Genomic DNA, 23,875 nt, shown 5'->3' with positions numbered 1-23,875 from the left:
GATTGACCAAAATGGGCTTTGCCATCAATTTGTTGGCAATTCCTGCTACAGAGCATGTCTAGGATGCTCTTCAATTTAATCTCGCCATCACCAAGAACAGTCCCGGAGTTGAAAACTGCCTTGCTGCAGGAGTGAGATCGAGTGCCATAGGGGCTCCTTAACTGAATCCTGTTCAATCTGCATCATGCTGCATAAACTGTGACAAGGAACCATACCCCATACTAGACTCATTTCCATTTCGATATCACAACATGGATTTTGGACATACCTGTTCTATGAGCTTTACTGATAATCACGTGTATATAAAATAAATTTTTGAACTATACATCTCTTTCTCTGTTAAAAATATAATTTGTAATGTAAATGTAATGAAATTTGATATGAATATACCAAAATTCATTAAAATTCATCCGTTCATTTTTCAGAAATTCAATATAATGTGTAAATTCTCTTAATTTTACACACAAGTGCAGTTATTTGGCAACCCACAAGATTGCTAAAATGTATTCATGTGGTAATTCAGATATGCGTTATAGCACAGCTGTTTTGGCCACTGCACTTCTCACCACTTTTTTAACCCCGTTGTGTACATGAGGAGAATAGCAGCATAAAAAAGGATTCCTCGACCAAGCTAAGTGTTTTGTTACTGATGTTTCTTGCTCTTTGAATTTTATTGATTGGTCGCTTTTATATGGGATTCCTTGTGGTTTGCTGTCTTGAAAATGGCTGTTGGCTTTTTTGCATTAGCTTGGTAAAAAGTTAGCTGATAACAAGTTCATCAAGTTGCTAGTGAATCTGTGACTTTTCGGTGAGAGGTGTGCATAATCAGAAAACACCAAAATATCCAAGACTCTTTAATCAACTGAAAATTATTATAATTTCTGCTAAGACTAATAAATGAACCTGAAAAAAAAATACACAATTAACATGGAATTTTTTAGCAAAATAAAATGTATTTGATGCAATAACCTGCACTTGATGCATGCTTATAATTTATAGCTATCACAAAATCTGTTCTGTATATGAAGTGATTATTTTTTTTATTATGTCATGCGATTTTATATTTAATGTTTTTAAATTTCATGTAAATAACACACAGGAAAATTTCATGCATACCCAGATTGTTTTGGAATCAACTTTTAACTATAAAATAATAACATTCATTGCCTTTTTTTAAAATTAATAGTGTTTACGTGATGGAAGATTTATTATACTAAACATCTGTTCTGTTTCAGCATTTATTTTCTCCTTACTGAGCAAAATATTTCTGACTGATCCGATTTTCAATAAAAAATTATTCAGTATACAATAAATTTGGAACAAAATTAAATTCATTTACATATTTATAAGTTTAAAAATACTTTCTCTTTATTATATATGCATTTCTTTTCAGGTGATTCACAAGTACCTGTTATTGAATTAAATAATGTGACATTTTGTGCACCAAGAGAAACAAAGCCTTTAATCTCGGACATTTCTCTGGAAATTTTTATTGGTAAAAATTTACTTATTACTGGAAAAAGTAGCAGTGGTAAAACATCTTTATTTAGAATTATTAAAGGACTATGGCCGATTCATGAAGGAACTATAACTCGTAGACTGCCTTTTCAGCCATCATCTGTATTTTTTTTACCTCAGCGTCCTTTACTTTCTGATGGAACTTTGTTGGAGCAAATAGTCTATCCCTTGGAATTGCCAAGATTTTTAAAACCTCATCATGAAGATATTGACTTGATACTTGGGTATGTATTTTCAGTAGACTGTTTTCAAATACTGTTGAAAGTTACATGCATGTTGAATTTTAGATAATCAGCACATGTTGATTGTTGTATATTTTATTTTATCCAAAGTGGGAATAATAATAATACAGTCAAAAGTCTTTAATCTGGACTCGTCGGGACTTCGGCGATTCCGGATTATAGATCATCAGTTTAAATCTGGTAAGAAGGCATGCAGAAATTATGAAATTAAAAATATGAAGACATAGTTTATGAAATAAAGAGCAATTATGATCTAAAGGGTATCAAAATTTACAAAAAAAAAAAAAAAAAAAAAAAAAAAAAGCTTTATATTTATTTGTTTACTTTATTAAACATTTCTTTCAACGCGCGCATGCATAAAGCATACATAACGCATAGTCGAAATTAGAAAATTGCAACCAGAAAACTATTTGATGTGTATTCGTGATATTTATAATGACGATGAATTTGATTTGAATCATATCGAAGACGGAGTACATCGAGATGAAATACAACAGTTAGTAAGGAATTATAAGCCAAATAAAATAAAAACATCTGCTCTGAAGCTGAGGATAGTGCTGACAGATCAACTTCCAGTTCATTGCATGCCGCGAGCCCCCCCCCCCCCGCCCCCGCAGAGCAGAATGAAATTGATAAACATATTTCGGAATGATTAGAGAATCAAAGGATATGCCTTTATCCATTTTTTGCAGCAATTTCATCATTCAGCCTTTATTCATTTGTTTGATGGACATTGGAACATGCTGTCGCTTTGTAGATCCTTTGGTAGCTCCAAAATCAGAAATTCTTTTTGACATAATTGAAAGTTCAAGCTTACTTTTATAAAATTGCTCTAACAGTCTCCAAAAAATAATAAGCCGGATCCAGTTAGAAGATTAAGGAACAGCACAATCTACAACATTAACTGAAATAGATAATTTTAGCTTAGCTTATACCATCCGTTATACATTAAACGTGCATGCGTAAAGGTATTATGCGCATGCATTGACGCATGCACAAAAAGTTTGTAGCTTTGAGGTCCGGGTTAAAGACTTTTGACTGTATTAATAAAGATTTTTAACATTTATTGCTAAGCATCTTATAGCCAATTAATATGATTACATATTAGACAAAAAATAAAAAAAGAGGGAGACTTAAGGAACTTCTTATGCATACAGGAGTCCCATTTCATTTTTAACGCAATAATTACCTTGCTCACAATGAACAATACAGATTGCACAAAAATTACAAGAAATTTCTTACTTAAACAGTATACCTTGAAAGTCTAAATTGATCCCACAAAATGTGATTCACTTTCACATTATCTTTGTTGCTATCAAATAAGTAGAGATAAAATGAAGAACAAGTATTCTGCCAGATATTGTGAGGTATTCATATCCAATTTCCAGTGTTAAAAATAGTACCAAAATTTACATGTTTTCAAATCATATATTTCTTGTCATTTTCATTGAAATATTTGTATTTGTCTACAAGTTACTCAAATACTAAAGTATTTATACAAGGGACTAGTATAATATCACATTTCATTTACTTGATTATTTTTATATCTTGTTATATATGATTTTTAAATTTTTTTAGATTGCATAACTAGAGAATGCCCTCAAACTTTATACAGCAGTCTTGCTTATCTGACCTTTATTTATTCAACACTAGCAGCTTTGCTGCCAGTCTTCGTCTGGCTTTTAAATGTACCGGGAAAATAGCTGAAGGGAACACCAAACATTAAATTTAAAAACTGCATAGAATTTTACTCTGCAGAACAACTTCATAAAAAAAGTTATTACGTATAGCAAAATTACAATGAAATAAGCAATATCCCTTAATACAAATATTAATTATCCTAATAAATAAATTAGTCAACTTCCCTTTGCAAAATCTTAAGAACTGTTTCCTAAAAAAAATCACTCAAAACTTTTCAATGTCTTAAAAAAAGTGAAATGAGCAATAAATAACATAAAAGAATACAAAAAACAAAAAATTCTGAAAAGCAAAGTATAATTAATGATATTTTATCTTATATTTTCAAGAAAAAAAAATTACGATGAAATAAGCTATATCCCTTAATACATTATTAATTATCCTAATAAAAAAATTAACTAACTTTCCGTTGAAGGAAAAAAATTATGCAAAACTTTTCAGTATGTTACAAACAGTGAAATAAACAAAAAATAACATGAAAGCAACTCAAAAAACATAAAATTCTGCACAGAATTTTACTCTGCAGAACAACTTTGTCAAAAAAAATCAATAAAAATGTATATAGATACATCAATAAATGTATTATATATATATATATATAACAATGAAATATGCGAATCTCTTAAAAACAGTGATATACGAAATACGATGGAAAATTGTTGCCAAACCCATATTTCTAAAAGAATGAAACTATTTAAAATGATGCGGTTTCATCAAAAATTTATCAACAACAATAAGACAGGAAAATTGTTGCCAAAATCACATTTTTAAATATGTGAAATGTGAGAAGTGTACTCGGAAGCATCATTTAAAAATTTGTTTAAAAATACAAAATATTACCATTTTTCCAAAATTCTTTTTGTAAAAGCAGCCGCAAGGATAAAAGTTTAACGTGTCCAAAAATCAAAGAAAAATAAACTGTACATTTTTAAAAATAAACTTTTTTAGAAAAAACCCCATTGAAAAGGTATTAAGCTCCCTTTGTTAAATAAATTTGTATTGAATCGATTTATTGAAATCCGAAATTTATTTTAAGTTCATAAAATAGCTAAGTGCCTACGTTTCATGACGATGTGAAAATGGAGTGTGTAGAGTAAAATCTCGCTTTCCTATAGCCCATTAAGTCTCAAAATGATGCGATTTCGTCATAAAGCATGAAATAAAAAAATTCTAATTTGAATTTCGAAAAAAATCGCTTCGATGTGCAATGGCTCTTGTCTAGATGCACCTATATACCAAATTTCGTAGCCGTGGGTATATTAGCACAGCGCAAACAAAAGACACACACACACACAGACAGACTCTTTCTTTTATTATTTGTAGAGATTTCATGATATCCAACATACCATCACACAAAAAAAAAAAAAAAAAAGCGGTTAATCTTTGGATTATGGTAACCTGGCGATTTTGTTGGCGAAAATTTGGCGACCAACCCTGCTACAGCAACCTGCTAGTTTTTGTTTGAACAGCATTTTGTTTTCACGAAGTAAAGGCATGTTTTTTTTTTTTTTTTTTTTTTTTTTTTTTTTTTTTTTTTTTTTAACTCAACATTTTTTCCCAACAATCTGCTAGCCGAATTACGCTTATGCTAGAACTTTTATGGAACAAAAGTGCTTAATCATGACGAAGATTAGGTGCAAAATTGGGACAAAGTGCAGAATCGCCCACTGCTTGCTGCGTTTTTAAGAATTGCACATACACGGTATCATCCATGTACACGTCAACCTATTTTCACTTAAAAAAACATCCCAGAATTGCACAAAAATGACATTGCGCACACTCTTGACTTTATCCATGTACACTGCTAAAATCCTAGTTAGTAACCTTTATCGCCTTAACAAAATGTTGCCAAACTACCTGTTACCATATTCCAAAGATTAGCCAAAAAAGCATCAGTTGGCAAAAAGGAACTGCAAGTTGTGAATATAGTCTTTTCTCAACTCTAGCATGTGGTATGCACTTCTGTAGGATGACTCATGTATCTGACAGTCGATGCAGAAGGCATAGTCAGCCCTGAATTTGAGGGCGGGGGTGCCCATTTATTGCAATGGAGTTTCTCCAAAACATTCTTATTTTTTACATAATAGAGTACTTGATTCAAATTCCCCCCTCCCATAAAAAATCAATGTTTCTTTTAAAAATTTTAAGCAAAAATTATTTGATTAAATTAAGATAAATTGACTAAATTTTTTTAAAGTTTGTTTTAATGCCTTTAGTATATAGAATGAATTTTTATAAGTATTCTCTCTCTCTCTCTCTCTCTCTCTATATATATATATATATATATATATATTCTTCAAACTAATAATCTTATGTTCATATTCTGAAGGCAGTTTATGAACACATTTTATGGGTTTACTATCCTGATTTTTTTTTTTTTTTTTTTTTTTTTTTTTTGTTGTTGTTTAATTGTTTAAAGCAGGTTTGTGTGGGACCTGCAGCAGGGAGTTGCCAAAAATTTTAGCAATTTTTATATTTCTTTAACTTATTATAATAATTTTACAATTACCAAATATTTTTACACAGTGTATCTGAAAATAAATAAAGATAAGACAATACAGACAAAGGAAAAAACAAAAATGTTTCGACGCATTCTTTTTATAATATAAACATTCATTTTCCTTGCTTTGCACGTGACACTGTCATTTTGTCTGTTACTTATTTAAAATTTTCACATTGTTCTGTGTCTTAAAATTAGAAATTAAAGTTAATGACTAAAACTGCAATAGTATATTACAATATAAGCGAAAAAATTTGTTTCACTCATGCATGTGTCAGATTTGCGCAATACTTATGGGGGTCCCACAAAATTTTGGTAAATATTATGGGGAAATTCATGTAAGTTTAAAAACTATAATTCTCAGAAATTTTAAACTTTTTGGTTTTGTGTTTCTCTTTAGAAATCTGCCTCAAAATTACTATTGTATTACTACCACAATGTTGAGCTTTGATTGTTTTTTCAAGTGAAGGAATGATGAGTTAAATTTACATTATTAATTACTCTCTTGCTTTTATTTAATCTTTTATTTTTATTACTAAGGTTTTAGTAATAAAAATTTAAATAATCATGTAATTAATAATGAAAATTTAAGGAGTTTTTTTAACCATATGTTTTTCTATGAGCTTTCCTTCTGTGAAAAATAGGAATTAGTTCATATTCTTTGCAGTTTTAATTATTCAAATATTTGACATTTCAATACTTTTATAATGTGCAACACAAATGTAAGAAATAGTAATTGGTAATGTGAAGTGCACAGATGTTAGTAGTAGTAACTTGTTGTAATGAGCTTTTTTTTTTAATATTTTAAAATTAGGACCCTTTTCTTCCTGATGAAGTTATAGTATTCAATGTTTATTAAAGATTATTTAATCTTTATGGTGTGAAATATTAAAAATCCAAATCAAAATATCCATTAAAAAACCCAAGTAATATTCTAAGTACATTATTAGAAATTATTAAAAATATCCTAGATTTTATTTTCATAAGTTTGGAAAATATAAATTATTCACATTCCTTATATTATGCATCATGATGCAATGGTATTAGAAATGCATCCACTGCTCTTACTTTCCCAACCAAATCTATTATATTTGTTAAAAAGACAGCAATCAAGCAAATTTTGATTTGCAGATTTAGTCAGTAAGCTGTGTTAGAAAATAATCTGCAGATTATAATGACTTCCCAAAAGATGCTAAGAGAATAACTGAAATTTGATACTTTACAAAGGAAGCAGTTCATATAATTATTAAAGATTTATAGCTCTATGAGAGCAATTTCCTAGTATAAAAAATGTTAAAAGAATTAATAGAAAGAATGGCATATAAATGTGTATATTTGAACTTATATAGATGCTTAATTCTGGAAGAAAACAAATCCAATGACAGTCTCTTTGCAGCTGCCTTTTAAAGGTTGTAAGAATTTGAAGTGAAATAGTGCATTTGGATAAAGATTGATGATTAAAGGTTGTAAGAATTTGAAGTGAAATAGTGCATTTGGATAAAGAGCTAGGATGATTAATTTCATACAAAAAGAAGATATGCAAACAAGCCATTACCATACATCATTAATGCCAGCTAGCACAGGTTAATCACAATTATCACTATCAAGTAACTTCAGATTTATTATTTCACATATTCCATATTGTTGTTCACAGTTAAACATTCCTTAACCCTTCAACTAACCTTTTATTTTTCAGTTTCCATGCAAAAATTATCCATATTTTTACTATGCAACACATAAAAAAATTTAAATTATGGTAAATAATTGTCCCACATTCACTTGTTATTATATTTTTTGTTAAGAATGAACCCATTACCCCAGAAAGGCTTTTAGTCTTGAAACAACATTTTGCTTCAAATCACTATAAATGGCTCTATCACTTTTCAAATTGTTGCCACTAAATATTATCACTCTATATTATATTTAAAGAAATTAAATAATGAAGAATCTGCAGAATGTGCATGCAGTGTGAGAAACACTGTGAAAAAAAGATACCTAGAGCCATTAAATTTTGAATAACCTAGTCCTCTATCCAAATATGAGCACCTGGAGATCTGATTTTGAATTTGTTTTATTATCTATTTAATATTTTTTAAACTTGATGAATTTTTGATTATGAAACTTAATGATTTCAAAGCAAGCAGTGGCAACATACTGTGCAGAATAAAATAGTTTTATCTCCAGCACGCGAGACTATCTATTGAAAATTCTAAAGATATGCTGTTTTTAAATATTTACTGATATTTTCTAAAGATATGCTGCTGTCGGGACATGTATGTATGTGTAAATGAAAAAAAAAAAAAAAAAACGCCCCTCTGGGTGTAATATAAAATCTGAAAGCTTTGAGGGGTTTTTTAATTGATTTCAAATAATTTTTAATTTTAATAATCATAAATTGAATATTTATCTGTATAGAGAAAATGTAAAAGAAATGGTTGAAAAGAAATAAATTATGTAAAAGAAACAAAAATTTTAGTTCAAATTAAATGTTGTAGACCTTAAAACATCGCACTACACATAAAGGCACATTACAATCTGGGCAAACATAAGATGTTTACGAAGGAATTTACAAGCTCTAATTCATGTATTGCACATCAAATTGCAAAACAGGCTGAATTACTAAACTAACATGCTTGACAGAAATAAAAATAGCCTCATATGCAGCCGGATAGGTGCCAGATGGTCAGCTGAAAGAGGCATGCCTTAATACTTGCCTATTCTCATAAGAAAACATTGTAAAGGTCACCAGCATAGCCACGAAACACATTGCGAGTTTATTCAGAGTAAATAAAAAAAAAAAGGTTTTGCTTGTGAACCTGATGGAATCTATCATAAATTGCAAGTTAACTCATGATAATTACTTTCAAAGACCAAGTTAACTCAAAATAACCAGGCAACAGGTTAACTTGGAAAACAAGCATATATGTTCAGTTGGCATTTTCTATTTTTTACCTCAAAGGGGAAAAAATCCTCCAGTATCATAAAATGAACAATTGTAACAGCGTCCCTGTTTTCATGTGGAATAAATACGTAATTGCCTTTAAAATTATAATAGGGTAGCTGATATCCTGCAAGAGGACTAAATCTTAGAAGTTTACATATAAAAGACTAGAACTCGGATGTTTATGCATAATTTTCTATGAGCACAATTCTACCAGATTCTCATGAATAATGATCCAAAATTTATGGCTTTCAAGGTAGAAAGCATTATTAGCAAGATAAAGATGCAAGGATTTTTGTTTCCATCTTAATAGAAATCAGAATAACTCAATTAATGGAAAAGTATTCTGAACTAATGCAACTGATAACTATATTTCTAATTAACTAAGAATAGAACTTTATGGTTTGCATATAACTTCATGCATTATTAAAAGACAATATGTACATTTAAAATTTAAGCAAAAGAGCAATCATACGCATATATGTTGCTCATGAAGAAAATTCTGGAAAACTCGTACAACAAGACATTTCAGTGACTGAGAATCAAACTGGAGCTGAATTACCATTGTTTCATGGCTTTAGCCATTCAACTCCTGATGAAGCTAAAAAAGAGATCTGAGTTCCATCTACATACATCTTTTCCTGAAGACTAGAGCTAATTTGTGTTTGTAATTTGTTAAATTTTATGGATAAATATAGGTTTAGTATCCAGTTTACAAAAAAAGAAAGAAAGAAAAGTTTATAATGACAAATCGAAGAGAAGCTTTTCACAAATTCTTTCAAAATGTGTAAACAATTCCTTTAAAATTAATACCACTAGTATAGAATTTGTATAATTTTAAAGCCAATATGTTTCACGACATTTATTATCAGCTAATGCAGTTTATAAGTTAACCATGACTTGTGCCAGATTATTTTGGTACAATATTATAACGATATTCTGTATGATTTTTTTTTTTCCAATTTTCAGTTCATAATTTTTTTCTAATAACATATTAAATTTTAATTTTGGTTCAGGAATTACATTGATATGTATCAGATTTAAAGGACTTACAGCTGTCCTTGGTTTCAAATTCATTTTTGAATAGAAATCTATGCCTATCTTATAAAACAAGAAACCAAGCGCAAGAGAAACAATTATTCATCATTTAACCACTGTTCATCTAAATTTTTGCATTGAAATATACAAGGAAATATTTTCTTGCTTTTAGTACAGTTAAACTGTGAAGTGCAGTATGTCTGTACTTAAGCTAATGTTCAGTATAAAATGCTAAAACAAAATACACATAAATGTTAGTTTTAATTTTTGGATATCATAACCTGTGTAAACAAAAATAAAATCTGAAGTCAGTGGATATTTTAAAAGTTTATAATATAAACAGAGATTCTTCAAAAAAATATGGTTCTGAAATAAATTCAGAGTGCTAAAATAATTGAAACGTACATTGTTTGCTTAATCGGAAAGCAAACTTTGTTATTCTTATAAGTGTAACTGAAATCGAAAGATTTACTGTAACAAAAATTGATTAACCAGAGCTTATGCCAAGTATAATTTCTCTTTCACAGACATTCAGAGTGATAAAATAATTGAAACTTACACTGTTTGCTTAATCAAAAAGCAAACTTTGATATTCTTATTAGTGTAATTGAAATTGAAAGAAGCTTTAATATAACAAAAATTAATTAAACAGAGCTTGTGCCAAATATGATTTCTTTTTCTTGTAAATATGTGGCAAATGATCAAAATTAATTTTCAAGTCAACAAAGAGAAAAGAGAGAGTTTTGGAACCCCTAAGAATATTGAACTTGATCATATTTTCTGGGAATGAGAATGATAAAAAATAAATAAAAAAGAGAGATGTTTGAAAGTTTTTCTCACAAAATTGCAAAAATGTAAAGAAAAAAAAACTTTCTCTGCATTGCTCCAAGAAATGCTTTTCATTTCTGTGTCATCTAAAGATTTTGATGAATCAGAATTTGTTTCTTCTTGGACCAATGCATTTTGAATTAAATTTTCTTTTGTTGGCATTTCTGTTACAGACAAATTTTGTCACATTCACACCATGCCTCTATATCAGGTGTTTCAAACCTAGAAACAAATTCTTTAGTTTTGTTTCTTCTTGTAAAGGTTTTAAATATTTTAGTTAGACCTTGTTCTTCTGTTTTAACACTGCCAAATTCTTTATCAAATGAATCTGAATAAAAGTTAACTGAAAATAAAATATTCTGCCATCCTTTCCTAAGAGTTCGATTTGTAACGGAATTCCAAGCATTTGCATGTCTGTAAATAGCATCTTTTATTGAAAATGCCAACTTAAATTTTATCAGGAAACTTTCATCATTCACAAGTCTGTTCATAAAATGTTTCATGTTAATCATTTTTAACTTTTGGATACTTCCTTGATCCATTAGTGGCATCAAAGCAGTTACATTCTGGGGAAGATACATAGTTCTGATGTTGCTGTAGCGTAGTTCAAATTTACAAGGCTGCAGTTATCAATTATCAGTTACAAGTCAACTTGGCTGTCTTTGAGTTTTCTTTTAGATTTCAAATCACTCGTAACAAATGGCACAAAAATGCTTTTGAACCAGTAAAGAATCAAATTTTGTGATGTGCAATAATTTAAATAATTATTTAAATATTATGTGTATTAAATAAATATTTAAATATTATGTGTATTAAATAAATATTTAAATACACATAATTTTAAGAAAATTATTTAAGTTCTTTGCTAGTAGCAAACACAGTTTTTAATAATAATGAAATCTTATTCTATGTAAGATAATTAACAATCAAGGAAATTATATTTTTATAACTTTAGACTGATGACACTTGTTATAATGATCTCTCACATCTAATAGAAAAAGAATGTTTAACCTGTACCTAATATGGCAAAAATTGCTTTAATACCCCATTGGGCTTTCATACAGAATAATCGGTATTTGTGTCGACTGTTGAGTTTACAGAATAGTTTTTCTAATGAATATCTATTGTAATAATATTTCTACTGAGCTTGTCTTAGAAGCAAGATATATATATATATACTTCCAAAATTAGAGAAAAGTTTCTTTAGTCTCTGTGTTCTAAATCAGAACTGTTATCTATTGAAGCAAGATTCTATTGAGCAAGTCAAAAGAAGTGTTCTAATTTTGCAAATTGCACAGCAAAGGTTTGAAATATTTTACTTAATTAAAGCATATTGAATATTTTATTAATTTTATATTTCACTTCATGGACTATACAAAATGTTACATTTTTCTACTTAGTCACTGGGCATCAGCTGTTTCTACAAGTTTTTCGACTTTTTTAGACATTTTTTTTTTTTTTTTTTTTTTTTTTTTTTTTTTTTTTTTTAAGGTTTTACATGAGAACAATATGAAAGTATACAAATCCTTTTGTTCTCCAGATCAAACAGAGGATGCATTTAAGAACATTCAGCAATTTCTCTTATTCAGCTTTCAATTTCCAACAAGTTTCTTCTTGGTTTTCACGTTTGCCTTATATGTATCAAAGGTAGGAACTAGTTTGTTTCCCTCAGAAAGTCTGTCTTGAAAACATTTCATCCCTTAGGCAGATAGCCTTCATGTATAGAACAAGTAACCCAATCTATTCTTTTCAGCCATTGGTTGCTATGCAACTAGTCAACTAATAGTCTGTAAAATTAAGACCAATCCAACGGTTCAGTAGAGTTTAATACAGATAATCATGCATTTGGAGGCACCAGTGAGTGGGTGCCCTGTCTTGTTGAAAAATGAAGTTGTCTTCGTGCAGCCTCGGAAACAACCAGTTTTGTAACATAGCAAGATACTGCTGACCGTTAACCATGTTTCCATTAAAGAAGAATGGGCTGTAAACGGATGATTGGGATATCGCACAAAACACATTAGTTTTGGGCAAATCTTGTACATGTTCAGTGGTTGCAAGTGGGTTTGGTAGGCCCCAAATTCGAACATTCTGTTTGTTTACATGACCACTAACATGAAAAATCACTTCATCACTGAACACAATGCGTTGTGCGAAAGTGTTATCATCAATAATCTCGTTACAAAATGCCATACGTTTGTGTTTGTCATCAGGACGCAGAGCCTCTAACAAATGTAACTTGTACAGCTTCATAACCAACTGACGTCTCAAAACACGCCAAATTGTTGTTGTAGGCAGTTCTAACTCCCGACTGGTATGGCGAGTTAGAACTCCCGACTGGTATGGTGATTTTGAAGGACTACGTTGGAAAGCAGTTGAATTCATGCAACATTTTCGTCGGGAGCACTAGGACAGCCAGGACTTTCCTTCGCATACACATCCTGTATTTACAAACTGTCTATACCATCTGCGAATGTTCCACCCATTCAGAGGATCACTTTGGTACCTCAAATTGAAACGTCTTTGCACTGTAATCATGGAATTGCACTTTACAAACTCGAACACAAAATGATTTTGCTGCAAGTAGCTATTTTAAACATGCGACGGCTACAACGCAAAACAGAAGACAACTGACATCTAGCGGCTATTAATATAAACTAGACTATGTATTCGTTTTGCCAATAGCCGAGCCGAGGTAGTTTGGACAAAATAACACTTTGTAATATGTTTATTCTTTTTGAAACACAGTGTATTTTTAATGAATAGTATTTAGTCTTCTTCTTCTTTTTTTTTTTTTTTTTTTTTTTTTTTTTTTTTTTTTTTTTAAGTTACAAACCCTAGTTCTGCAATTTTGGGACTCTAATTTTTCAGTCAGTAAAATGTCAAAGGGATACATTAAGTGTATATTGAAGAAAAATATGGCAGTGTAAAATTATACCATTGATCATAAAACAAACCATAAAAATCATCTTAAATTGATATGGATTTTATTTAAAATTCTGTCTGTTTCGAGGTTAACTGACATAGGTACCTCTTCTTTAGGAAGGAATAAAGGTGCTCTAAATTTTTCTAAGATTTCAATTCTTTTAGTCTTGATGTATTTCAACCTGCTCTTTTTGATGACTTATGCTTGCAAGCAAGGTCATTTAATCCAAAATTGAATGGTGACAATATATGTCAAAGTTGAGAAGGACACCCAAATAATCTCTTAAGTTAGAACAATAAGTTTTATTACAAAAATTTTCAGTGTAATGGAAAGATTAGGACTAAAACCATCACAAAATATAGGAATTGTTCAAAAAATTATATAACACAACCATTATTGATCAGTATTTCTTTTGTATAATCGTAGACCTAAAATACATATTTTGTGTTGTAATAAAGTCTGATAGTAGTACTTTTTCAGAGTTTATTTATCTTTACTCTTTTAAATAATTAAAACATTTAAAATGTTTTTTACAGTTACTTGCATTTTGCTGAATTGGACCATGTCTTAAAAAAAGCTGGACTTGATGATGACATAGACTGGAATTGGTATGATGTTCTTTCACCTGGAGAAGCTCAACGTCTCAGTTTTGTTCGATTATTTTATCATAGACCAAAACTTGCCTTTTTGGATGAAGCAACTAGTGCCTTAGGACTTGATTTAGAGACAAAACTTTACAAAAAATGTACTGAGTTAGGTATAACTTTAGTTAGCATTGGACACCGTACAAGTCTTGTACAATTCCACAATGATATTCTTCATCTTGATGGTGAAGGTGGCTGGACTTTAACTCCAGTAGATGAAATTGACTAAAGATCATATGTATTTGTATTGCATATAAAGTACCTATCACTTATGTTCACTTATCTCCATGTTTTAAAATATATCATACCAAAGATGAATTTTGAAAAGAAATAATAACTATTGAAAAAATATGTTTTCCTTTCATTTATCACCTGTAAAGTGGTCTTTTCAGTTCTGCACATCCGTCAGAAAAAGAAAACTTTAAGTAAAAATGCCTTATTTTCACCATAATTAAAAATTATCTTACATTAATGCCTACATATCTTAATTAATACATGCTATACTTGAAACTATTTTGAATTCTGATTTGAATTCATATAATCAACTTGAATACAAAATTGTTTATAAAAAATATGCTTATTTTTGGCCACAATATTGTAGAAAAATAACTGGTAAGTGTTTAAAATGAATTTTCATAGCTTCCTCAGTGATGTCTGAAACGTTGGCTAGAGCTTGCAGTTCCTCTGAAGCTTCTTCATACAAGCCACATTTTCAAAAACAGTTTTGATTGTGTTTTAAGAGACTGGCTCTTTTGCATTAACTGTAATATGCATAGCCTGTAGCAGAAATATTGACTTAACTTATCTCCTTCAAAGTGTGTGCATTTTTACAAAGATTCACTTCTGTTCATCATTTTCTGAACATCTTATCAATATTTTGAAATTTTTTGTATTACCCAATCTAAAGGCTGAATGTTGTAAGCTGTATTTTCAGAAAGAGATACTAATGTTTTAAAGAAAGAAATGAGAGGGGTGTGTGCTGAATAGTATCTAATTAGTAAAGTTACCTTTCTTTCATTCTTTATTTTGCTCTTTCATTTCAAAGGAAAACACGCAAAGTACTATATCTTTTTTTATTATTATTTTATTTTATTTTATTCCCCTTTTTTGTTCTATAAAAATTGGGCAACTGTGAGGTCTTGATACCTTAGGTGACTCATACACCTTAAACCCCTAATGATCTTCGAATATGTGACTGTTGCAAGAATTGGGATATTTTATTTATTTTAAAAGCAAATACTTCCAACGTTTTACAGATGACTGCATAATATAGCTGCTTTGGAAATTGATAACCAGAAAGTTTGTGTTGCCACAAATATTTTTGTAATTTAATCCTCTTTGTGACAAAATATTTCGCCATGTTTCCACCTTGTGCGCATGATATTTTAAAAATGGCTAATGGTACGTACTTAAAATTGGATGGAATTCTTTATATGGGCACTATTTTCTAACTGAACCAACAATCTGATGAATATTTTAATATCGAAAAATTTTATGGACGAAAACATTACAAATTTTTTTAATAAAATACATTTTATAAACTCAACTCAAAATAAAATAAAAATTTAACATGAAATTTTTAGAATTTTAGGTTCACAGTAGCTTCCAAATGTTATAAAAGCTATATATTAAATATGAAATTAAATTGTGAAACAGAATGTTTTAAACTTGCGTGCAAGTTGGAAACATGATGAAAAATGTTATCACAAAGCGGATTAAATTATAAAAATATTTGTGGCAACACAAACTTTCTGATTACTATTTCAGAAAGCGGCTATGTTGTGTAGCCAGCTGTAAAAAGTTGGTAGTAATTGCTTTTAAAATAGTAAGTTATCTCAATTATTGCAACAGTCACCTATTCGAATATCTTATGGGTTTTAAGGTGTATGAGTCCCCTTAAAAACATGAAGGTTTTCTGCTTTTCTCAGTAACCAATACTGTTTTCTTAATGAATGGATTTATTTTGCATGTTAATAACAGATAACTTTTTTTTTTTTTTTTTAAACCAATTGGTGTTTCACTTTTTAATATTAATGCATATTCTGATAATGTTCTGTAACACAGTCCAGTGATATATCTTATGTAGCTTCTATTCACTTAGCAGCCCAGGTAAAACGTCTTTTATCCCGTTATCAGCCACATGATGATCTGCCTCTTCCTTCTCACCATGCAGTTCCCAATGAGCAATGCTATTTCTCTCTTTCTAACTTGTGAGCCATCTGTCAGTTGCCACAAAATTCTTTCCTAGCATTTTAGTAAATTTCACAGCTTTTGTCTTGAAAAGAACTCTAGAAATTGAAACTTTTTTTAGTTTCATTGCTTAAAACCATTTTAGAAAACTAATTTTAGTGTCTCTCGATTTTCCATCTTTTTTTTCATTCCCTTGAGACATTTGCATGTTTTACTACTGCTTCATCAATTGTATTTATTTCTTTATGCATATTGTACAGCACTGTTTGAGAAATTTTCATTAAATCTTTTTGCTTAGGCATTTTTGATATGTTGCAAATTAAACACAGCAAATTTATAAAATGCTTCTTCCAGTAATTTATTTAATTTTAAAGCTCACATTTTCAGCCAGAAGAAAGATTGCACTTTGTTAAGCCAATTTATTACTTCATGATTACAGGCATGACCAATAGTTTGTTTTTCTTCAGCCTATAGTTTTCCCTACATTTCCTGAGCATTTTTTAGAATTCTCTGTGAACATAATGTATTCCAAAGGAAGGATTTTGATTGTGGAAACCTTAAAATATGGGATGCAGAAGTTGCACTTCCACATCCTATTAGCTAATATTCCAGAAGGAACATTCATTTACAATACCTCAAGAGAATGGGTTCCCAACAAGTTTCATTGATATTTGGGGGATCAATGAAATTTTAAAATGGATCAGTGATGATCAAGGACCATTTATGCTCTACCAATTGATTGACATAATCAAGATTCCATCGATTAGAAATTTTTTCAAATTATTTATTGGTATAAAGCTGTACCATGTAGTAAGGTAGAAACCATGTAAAAAGCTATGAGAGAAAAAAACATTAAAATTATTTAATACATTTTGAAATCAGTAATATTTTTTTTAATATAAAATATTTTATTCAATAAATGCAATATAAAAAAAGTAAAACAAGAAAACAGACACAAAGAAAATACAAAGAACTCAAAATCAGGATAGAAAACAAGATACAGTTTGAAAACTTTTGAACACGATGATTTAAAAATTATACAGCTTTATGCCAAATATATATAAAAAAAATTATCAATATATCAATTGCAGCTGCAGCATTAAATAAACTTGAAATGCAATTTAGTTTCTGGAAACTTGTATATATTTGTAAATTTAAAAATAATAATATAAAAAATAGTTAAGCATAAATCTAATAAACCATTTAAAAACTTTTGCTCATATTCTTAATCAAAGTTATATTCTTAAGTCTCTAAGTTATTTATCTGAAATTATTTGTATTATGATTATATTGTACACTCTCTATATTAGAAAAAAATATAAGGAATTCAGTTAAGAAAACCTTTTCTATTCCATTCATTTAAAAACAATCCATGTAAGAAAAAGTTTGGGAATCAATGCTCTAGAGAATTGTTTTTGTTAATGTTAAGATAAGAATATTCTGTCTGTCTGAGCTCCTCTGTCGATAAAGAGTTCTGAAAACAATGTCTCACAGGTGTACAGGGATTGGGGATGAAAGAAAAGTTTTAGTCAAACCTTTTTTAAAGAACTACATACTTTAATGATGAATAAGTCATGGTTCCACAGTAAGTTAAATGGTGAACTACAAACAGCTTTGATAGGTACAAGTAGGACATTCAGGTACTGAAGAATCAGTCTTTCTTCAGTCCAAGTTTTATAATGTCAAAGATGAGTTTCATAAACAGTATTTTTTTCTATTGATTAGTACATATATTTGTTTTGGTTTTTCGAAATTTGAATATAATAAGTGGCTGATTTTATTAACCAGTGAGATTAATAAGTGGCAGGTACTGTATTGTATATTACAATGATGTATTTTTATTTTTAATACATGTTATACAAATGTGTTTTATATAATTTCATAATATTGAACTTGGAAGTAATTTTTACAGTATTTTAAAATTTTGAGGAGTTTTTGTATTGAATATACATATAATTATTTTGCTCAATTTTCATCATTGTTATACTTGGAAGCTTTTTGCTAATACTGAATTTCAGTATTACTTTAGTTTTTATTAAATCTTTTTAAATTAGTTATGAAATTCAAGTATTTAATTAGCTCCATAGCCTAGGAATACATTCATATAGTTTTCTTAGTGTAAAAATTTAATTGCAATGTTTAATAGTTCAAAAACACAACATTTCTATAATTTAAAAAATATTTTATATGCTCAGTTTTTATTCTTAAATGCATTTATATCTATTTTACCAACTTGTTACTCAACCATGCACAAGGATAATTGTAACCTGCCATATGATTACATTTCATAAAGAATTTGGGTAAATTGAAAAGTTTTTTAGTCATTCAAATATCTAACACATTATTAACATTCTAAAAGTACAAAAGGGAACAGTGTGATCTATTTATGGATGTTCTCAGAAACATTTCTGTACATTCTAATGCAGAAAGAGATTATTAGACATTTTCAATACTAAATGAGGAGATATTCCACAGGCATTGTCATAAAAATCTGGCAGCTGTAATTGAGAGGAAATCTTATTTACTGAAAGTACTATGTTATTTTCATTTTAAGGTATGTGTGATGTAGGAGTATGCAAGTTTTTTATATGTCAGTATAATTTATGATATATGAGTATGCATGTTTTCCAAGTGCAAGTTCTCTCTTTCATATAAATTTATTTTAATTTTATTATTTATTAAAAAAATGCATAAATAAATAATAAAAAATACAAATACTAAGTGACATGTTTATATTTATTTAATGGCTAAGATCATAGTTCTGTTATAGATCATAGTTCTGTAGTTTTTTTTATAATAATTTTGAAAATTTATTTTTTCATTTTCTAATTTTGTAACCAAATAAGAAACAAACCTTTGTGTTTTTGATAATGAGATAACTTTTTTTGTTGTTGTTGTTGTTGTTTTAATTAATCTCATTTGTCTGACCTAATCAAAACAAGTCTAAGAATTTTACCATGGCCAGGAGTACAAAACTGCATCTGTCACTGGCAAGAAAGAGCTTGGAGTACCATACAGGTGACAAGCTGACTTGGCTCAGTTCTGCCACAATTTTGAAGTATAACATCCCAGAGGATGGGTTTGGGATTCTCCCACCCGTCTTCCCTTACCACGAACATCTCGAAAGAGCTTTTGGCTTGTCGTATATTTTGAATGTCTCCATGCCACACAGACACTATACATTTACAAACATGCATGCCTTCTGTGGGACTTGAACCTGAGCCCTTTGGTATGGCAGTCAGTGTTACTAACTACTTTCCTGTCTGGGTGGCATATTAATATGTAAATGCCAACTGCAATTTTGCTTTTGTTTTTCCAAAATAAATGTATGGAATTCTATGGCAAAACAGGACAACAAAATTATTGTATTCTTTTTGATATTTTTATGCATACAGAATTCTAATATGAGTGTTTTGATGCAAAATATGCAAATGGTTGTATTTTTTATAAATTCATTAATCATTTTTAAATATTATAAAAACAATGCACATTAAGTAAAGTGCAGAAACTTTGATTTTTTTTTTTTTTTTTTTTTTTTTTTTTTTTTGTCATTTTTGGCATAATATATTGTAGAAATAAAGACTAGTTTTTGTATTTTTTGATATTGCAGTTAAAGCACTTAATTCTAGTCATAGAGAGATTTCTATAATTATAATCACTGTATTTTTATAATCATGGTATACAGCACAGTATAAAAGAATGTGCATGTTTGTAAAAGAATGTAAAAATGTAAAATGTTTGTAAAAAATGTAAAAAAAAGTGCATCTTTTATTTGAATTCTGTAGTGTTAGTCTTTCACACATTTACGTTTTGATATATCTACTTGTACTCTTTCTTATTTCCAAACATGTGATTTCATCTGAGATTTCACTCTAGCTAATCTTAAAGGCTATTATGAGACAAAATTCTTTCCAAGCATATTTTATTATAATATTGCTCTGAAGTTTAATTAATTAAATTTTTTTCATTTTATCAGCATTGAAAATAATATCACAAAATAGATAAGAAAAGTTTTGCACCTTGTTTATATACAAAAGTAGGTCGATATGCGATAACTTTACCTTCATTAATATTATGTCACCAATCATATCTTCACAAATACAGTATTTACTAATGCATAAACTATGCTTTCCTTTCAAAACAATTCAAAAGGAAAATTCCTTTTCTAATCTATTTGTATACATCATGCACATGACTCTTAAAATGGCTTATTTATACCTTTTTTCTTTTGCGATTTTAATAGCAGTATTAATTATATTAAAGTCAAAAGAAGGTACGATGCTGGAATTTTATAACTAATGTTTCAATTTCAGTTTTACTTTAATTAAAAATTCAATTTATGAAATTCATGACTATTGATATTAATAGCAGTCTTTTCTTTTGTATTTCACATTCTAAAATATAATCACGGCCATTGTATCTAAGCATATATACCACAGAAGCAATATAGTAAATTCTTTTTTGAATTGTGATATATTTAATTTTGAAATACTAAACAAATTTAATGTCACAATAAGTTTTTTTCACTCTGAAATCACTTCAGTTGACTATATATCTACAACCTATTAGGTTTCTTCATAGCTATTAGAAGCTCTCACCTGCACTAAAAGTCTTTAAAAAAGTTGTCACTGAATCTAATTTTTGTATTTCAGAACTTTTAAGATAGTTTAAATGCCTATTAAAACAGCATAAAAGATTCTTTAGTTCATATTTTGATTCTAAAAATTTTGATTTCACTGATTCACTAATTCTAAAAATTGAATAATTTGATACACTAATTTTATACTCATTCACTATAAAATATATATTAACAATTTTTAAAATTCTAGCAATAAATTTATCGAAATAAACCAGTAATTCAATAATGTGTTTAGAAGGGATATCTATATTTTTATAATAGACATAATTTATCAAACTAGTACTATATATGTATTTTCAATTCGCTTGATTTTTGGAACTCAAATTAGATATAAAATCAATATCTAAAATCTTGCATAAAAAGAAAGATTTAAAAAAAATTACAGTAGTTAATTGATGATAGAATATTTTATAATGTATTGTTAAATTATTAATAAATGTAAAAGGTGCTGTTAAAAAAGTGTAAAACTTTATATAGTGTATATTTACATTATTTATCACTTAAAACCTGTGCATGCATCTAATGTGGGGGGGGGGGGGATTCTGTTTTTTATTTCCTACCATTATTTTGTTTTTCATTACAAGAAAGTTATCAAATGCCAATTAGTTAATTTTTTTATATTTTTTATATTTATATAAGAGGTGTTCAAATATAAACAAAAAATTTTATACTCTATTGTAATGAGTCAACTTAATCATGACTCATTTGGGCAAAACATATTATGTTTGAACTTGTCAGTAGTAGTGCTAGTTTCTCTTTTCATAACTTATTAGTTGTAAACAAAATGTCAGAGAAGAAATTTGACAACAGTGCTGCATAATGAGTCACCATTAGAATTATGAATATGAAGGTGTCAATCTATCTGTCTCATATTTATTTGAGACTTAAAAATCAGTCTACAAGTGAGTGTCTTTCTCAATCTTAGGTGTAGATTGATGCTTTTAAAGACTGATAAGAGTTGAATATGAACCACACAATCATCAGGTGAGAACCTTTACTGCTGATTGCAACCGATACACCTATCCAGGCCAACCAGACAATTACCATCACAGTAATTAAAAACAAGTGTTGGTAGTGTGGAAATATTTGTTAAAGACTATCTTAAATTTAGCAAAGTGAGTGCCAAGTGGATTCCTTTTCTTGACATCTTAACACAAAGAAAAAAAGAGACTGGTTTCAGTCACTCAACACTTTATAGCAATCTGTAGTGAAATGTGACATGTATTGAATATCAAAGAAATTCAAGTCTAATGAACAGATTACTGATATTGCACAAAAATGGGTTAACATACAGTCAAAAAGATAATTGTTCTGGAATTAAGAAGTGTCCTGGACACTAAAGTAAGAATATTGTAAGAGCAGATGACTCATAGAAAATAATATGCAAGTAATTTCATTATGTTCAGTAAAGGTTAGCTAAAAAATTCTTGTTTATATTTGAACATCCCTCATATGAATACGTGTTTTCTTATTTTGTCATCTCGGTGTATTGTATGGTATTTTGATGTAAAGTTGTTGAAGAGGAGAAGTAGACTTTATTACTTGCATTTTTACTAATATCCATATGAATACATAATATATTTGAATTTTTTATTTAAATTTATTATGTCATTTATCTTCTATAAGCTGCCATCATTAAATATATTAATAGTCAGTTTCATGCAAGATTCATTGTAATTATGGAATATACTACTAAAACAACTTATTACTCTTGTAAATGTAGTTGGCATGGGCTCCTGTGTAATGGTGTTATTGAATGTGTAGGGAAAAAAAAAATCACAAGGAGTCTCAGTGATATAGGAGATTAACAGCACAATCATGGTCCTCTTGCACATCTCTGACTGTTCAATTGGTACAGGTTCAGCTATATTCAAATAAAATTTTGAATATAACTGAAAAAAAGAATATCATTTCACATCTTTTACCAAAAGCGACAAATAGTCCTTGAGTTGCTTTGCCTTTGTTAATTAACCTAACCTTACCAACAATGTATGACTTTTTTTTCATCAAAAAAGATGCATGTAAAAAATCTCTTCTTGCTGTTTGAAATGTTTTCTGATTTATGTTATGGATTATGTAGGATGAATAAAATTTGTTTTGTTATATTTGTAATGAAGATGCATTGTTTTTTAGCTATTTTATATCACTATGGCTTTCTGGTTATAATTTAAAATTTAAACATTTGAAAATACAGTAAAAGGCCAGAAATCCACAATACTTGACACCAGCAGTTGTGCAAATTTTTAGGATTTTGCAGATAAGGATAGAAATGATAAATCATAATATTTAGACTAAAAGTGCAAAATAAATAAGGACAACATATACAATTTCTAGTGTTAGAATTCATTGTTGCTATAAGATTTCAACAGCTTTTCTTTATTTATCCATATATCATATATGGCCCATGTTGTAATTCCGTTCTATTCTGCTATAAACTGAGGAGTAGCACTTCCCTCCATCTTTTGCAAAATTCCCACTTTTTATATTACTGTCAATGGAATGTGTTTATATTTTTTAACATTGGAAGCAGTAAAATCATGAATGCATTTCTTACCTGCCACTGTATCAAGAATCACTGAAATTAAAAATATTTTTAATTTTATCTATAAAAAATTTGGATAAAACAATAAGCTATCTCATGAAATAACTAGGCTCCGAAAATACAACCAAGTAAGTTTTGAAGTTGAGTAAAGTTGTCCGCATCCTTACCTCGA

The 23,875-nt window shown here is 28.9% G+C and overlaps 1 protein-coding gene across 3 annotated transcripts in view; it reads left to right on the top strand.

The window, feature by feature from the left end:
- LOC118179961 (lysosomal cobalamin transporter ABCD4-like) overlaps positions 1-23,273 on the top strand; it is a 34,817-nt gene extending 11,544 nt beyond the window's left edge. For all 3 annotated transcript variants that reach the window (XM_085811471.1, XM_085811470.1, XM_035349118.2), the window contains 2 exons: positions 1,394-1,742; positions 14,225-23,273. In XM_085811471.1, the coding sequence (XP_085667597.1) occupies positions 1,394-1,742; positions 14,225-14,561 (686 nt within the window). In that variant the 3' untranslated portion in view covers positions 14,562-23,273. The remainder of the gene's footprint in view (positions 1-1,393; positions 1,743-14,224) is intronic.
- The last annotated feature ends 602 nt before the right edge of the window (positions 23,274-23,875 follow it).

Source organism: Stegodyphus dumicola, chromosome 2 (genome assembly GCF_044657685.1).
Source record: "Stegodyphus dumicola isolate Sdum_Otavi_A_Nest chromosome 2, ASM4465768v1".
Lineage (NCBI taxonomy): Eukaryota > Metazoa > Arthropoda > Arachnida > Araneae > Eresidae > Stegodyphus > Stegodyphus dumicola.
Note: the sequence above shows the minus strand (reverse complement) of the source record. Positions and strands in the feature narration are given on the sequence as shown.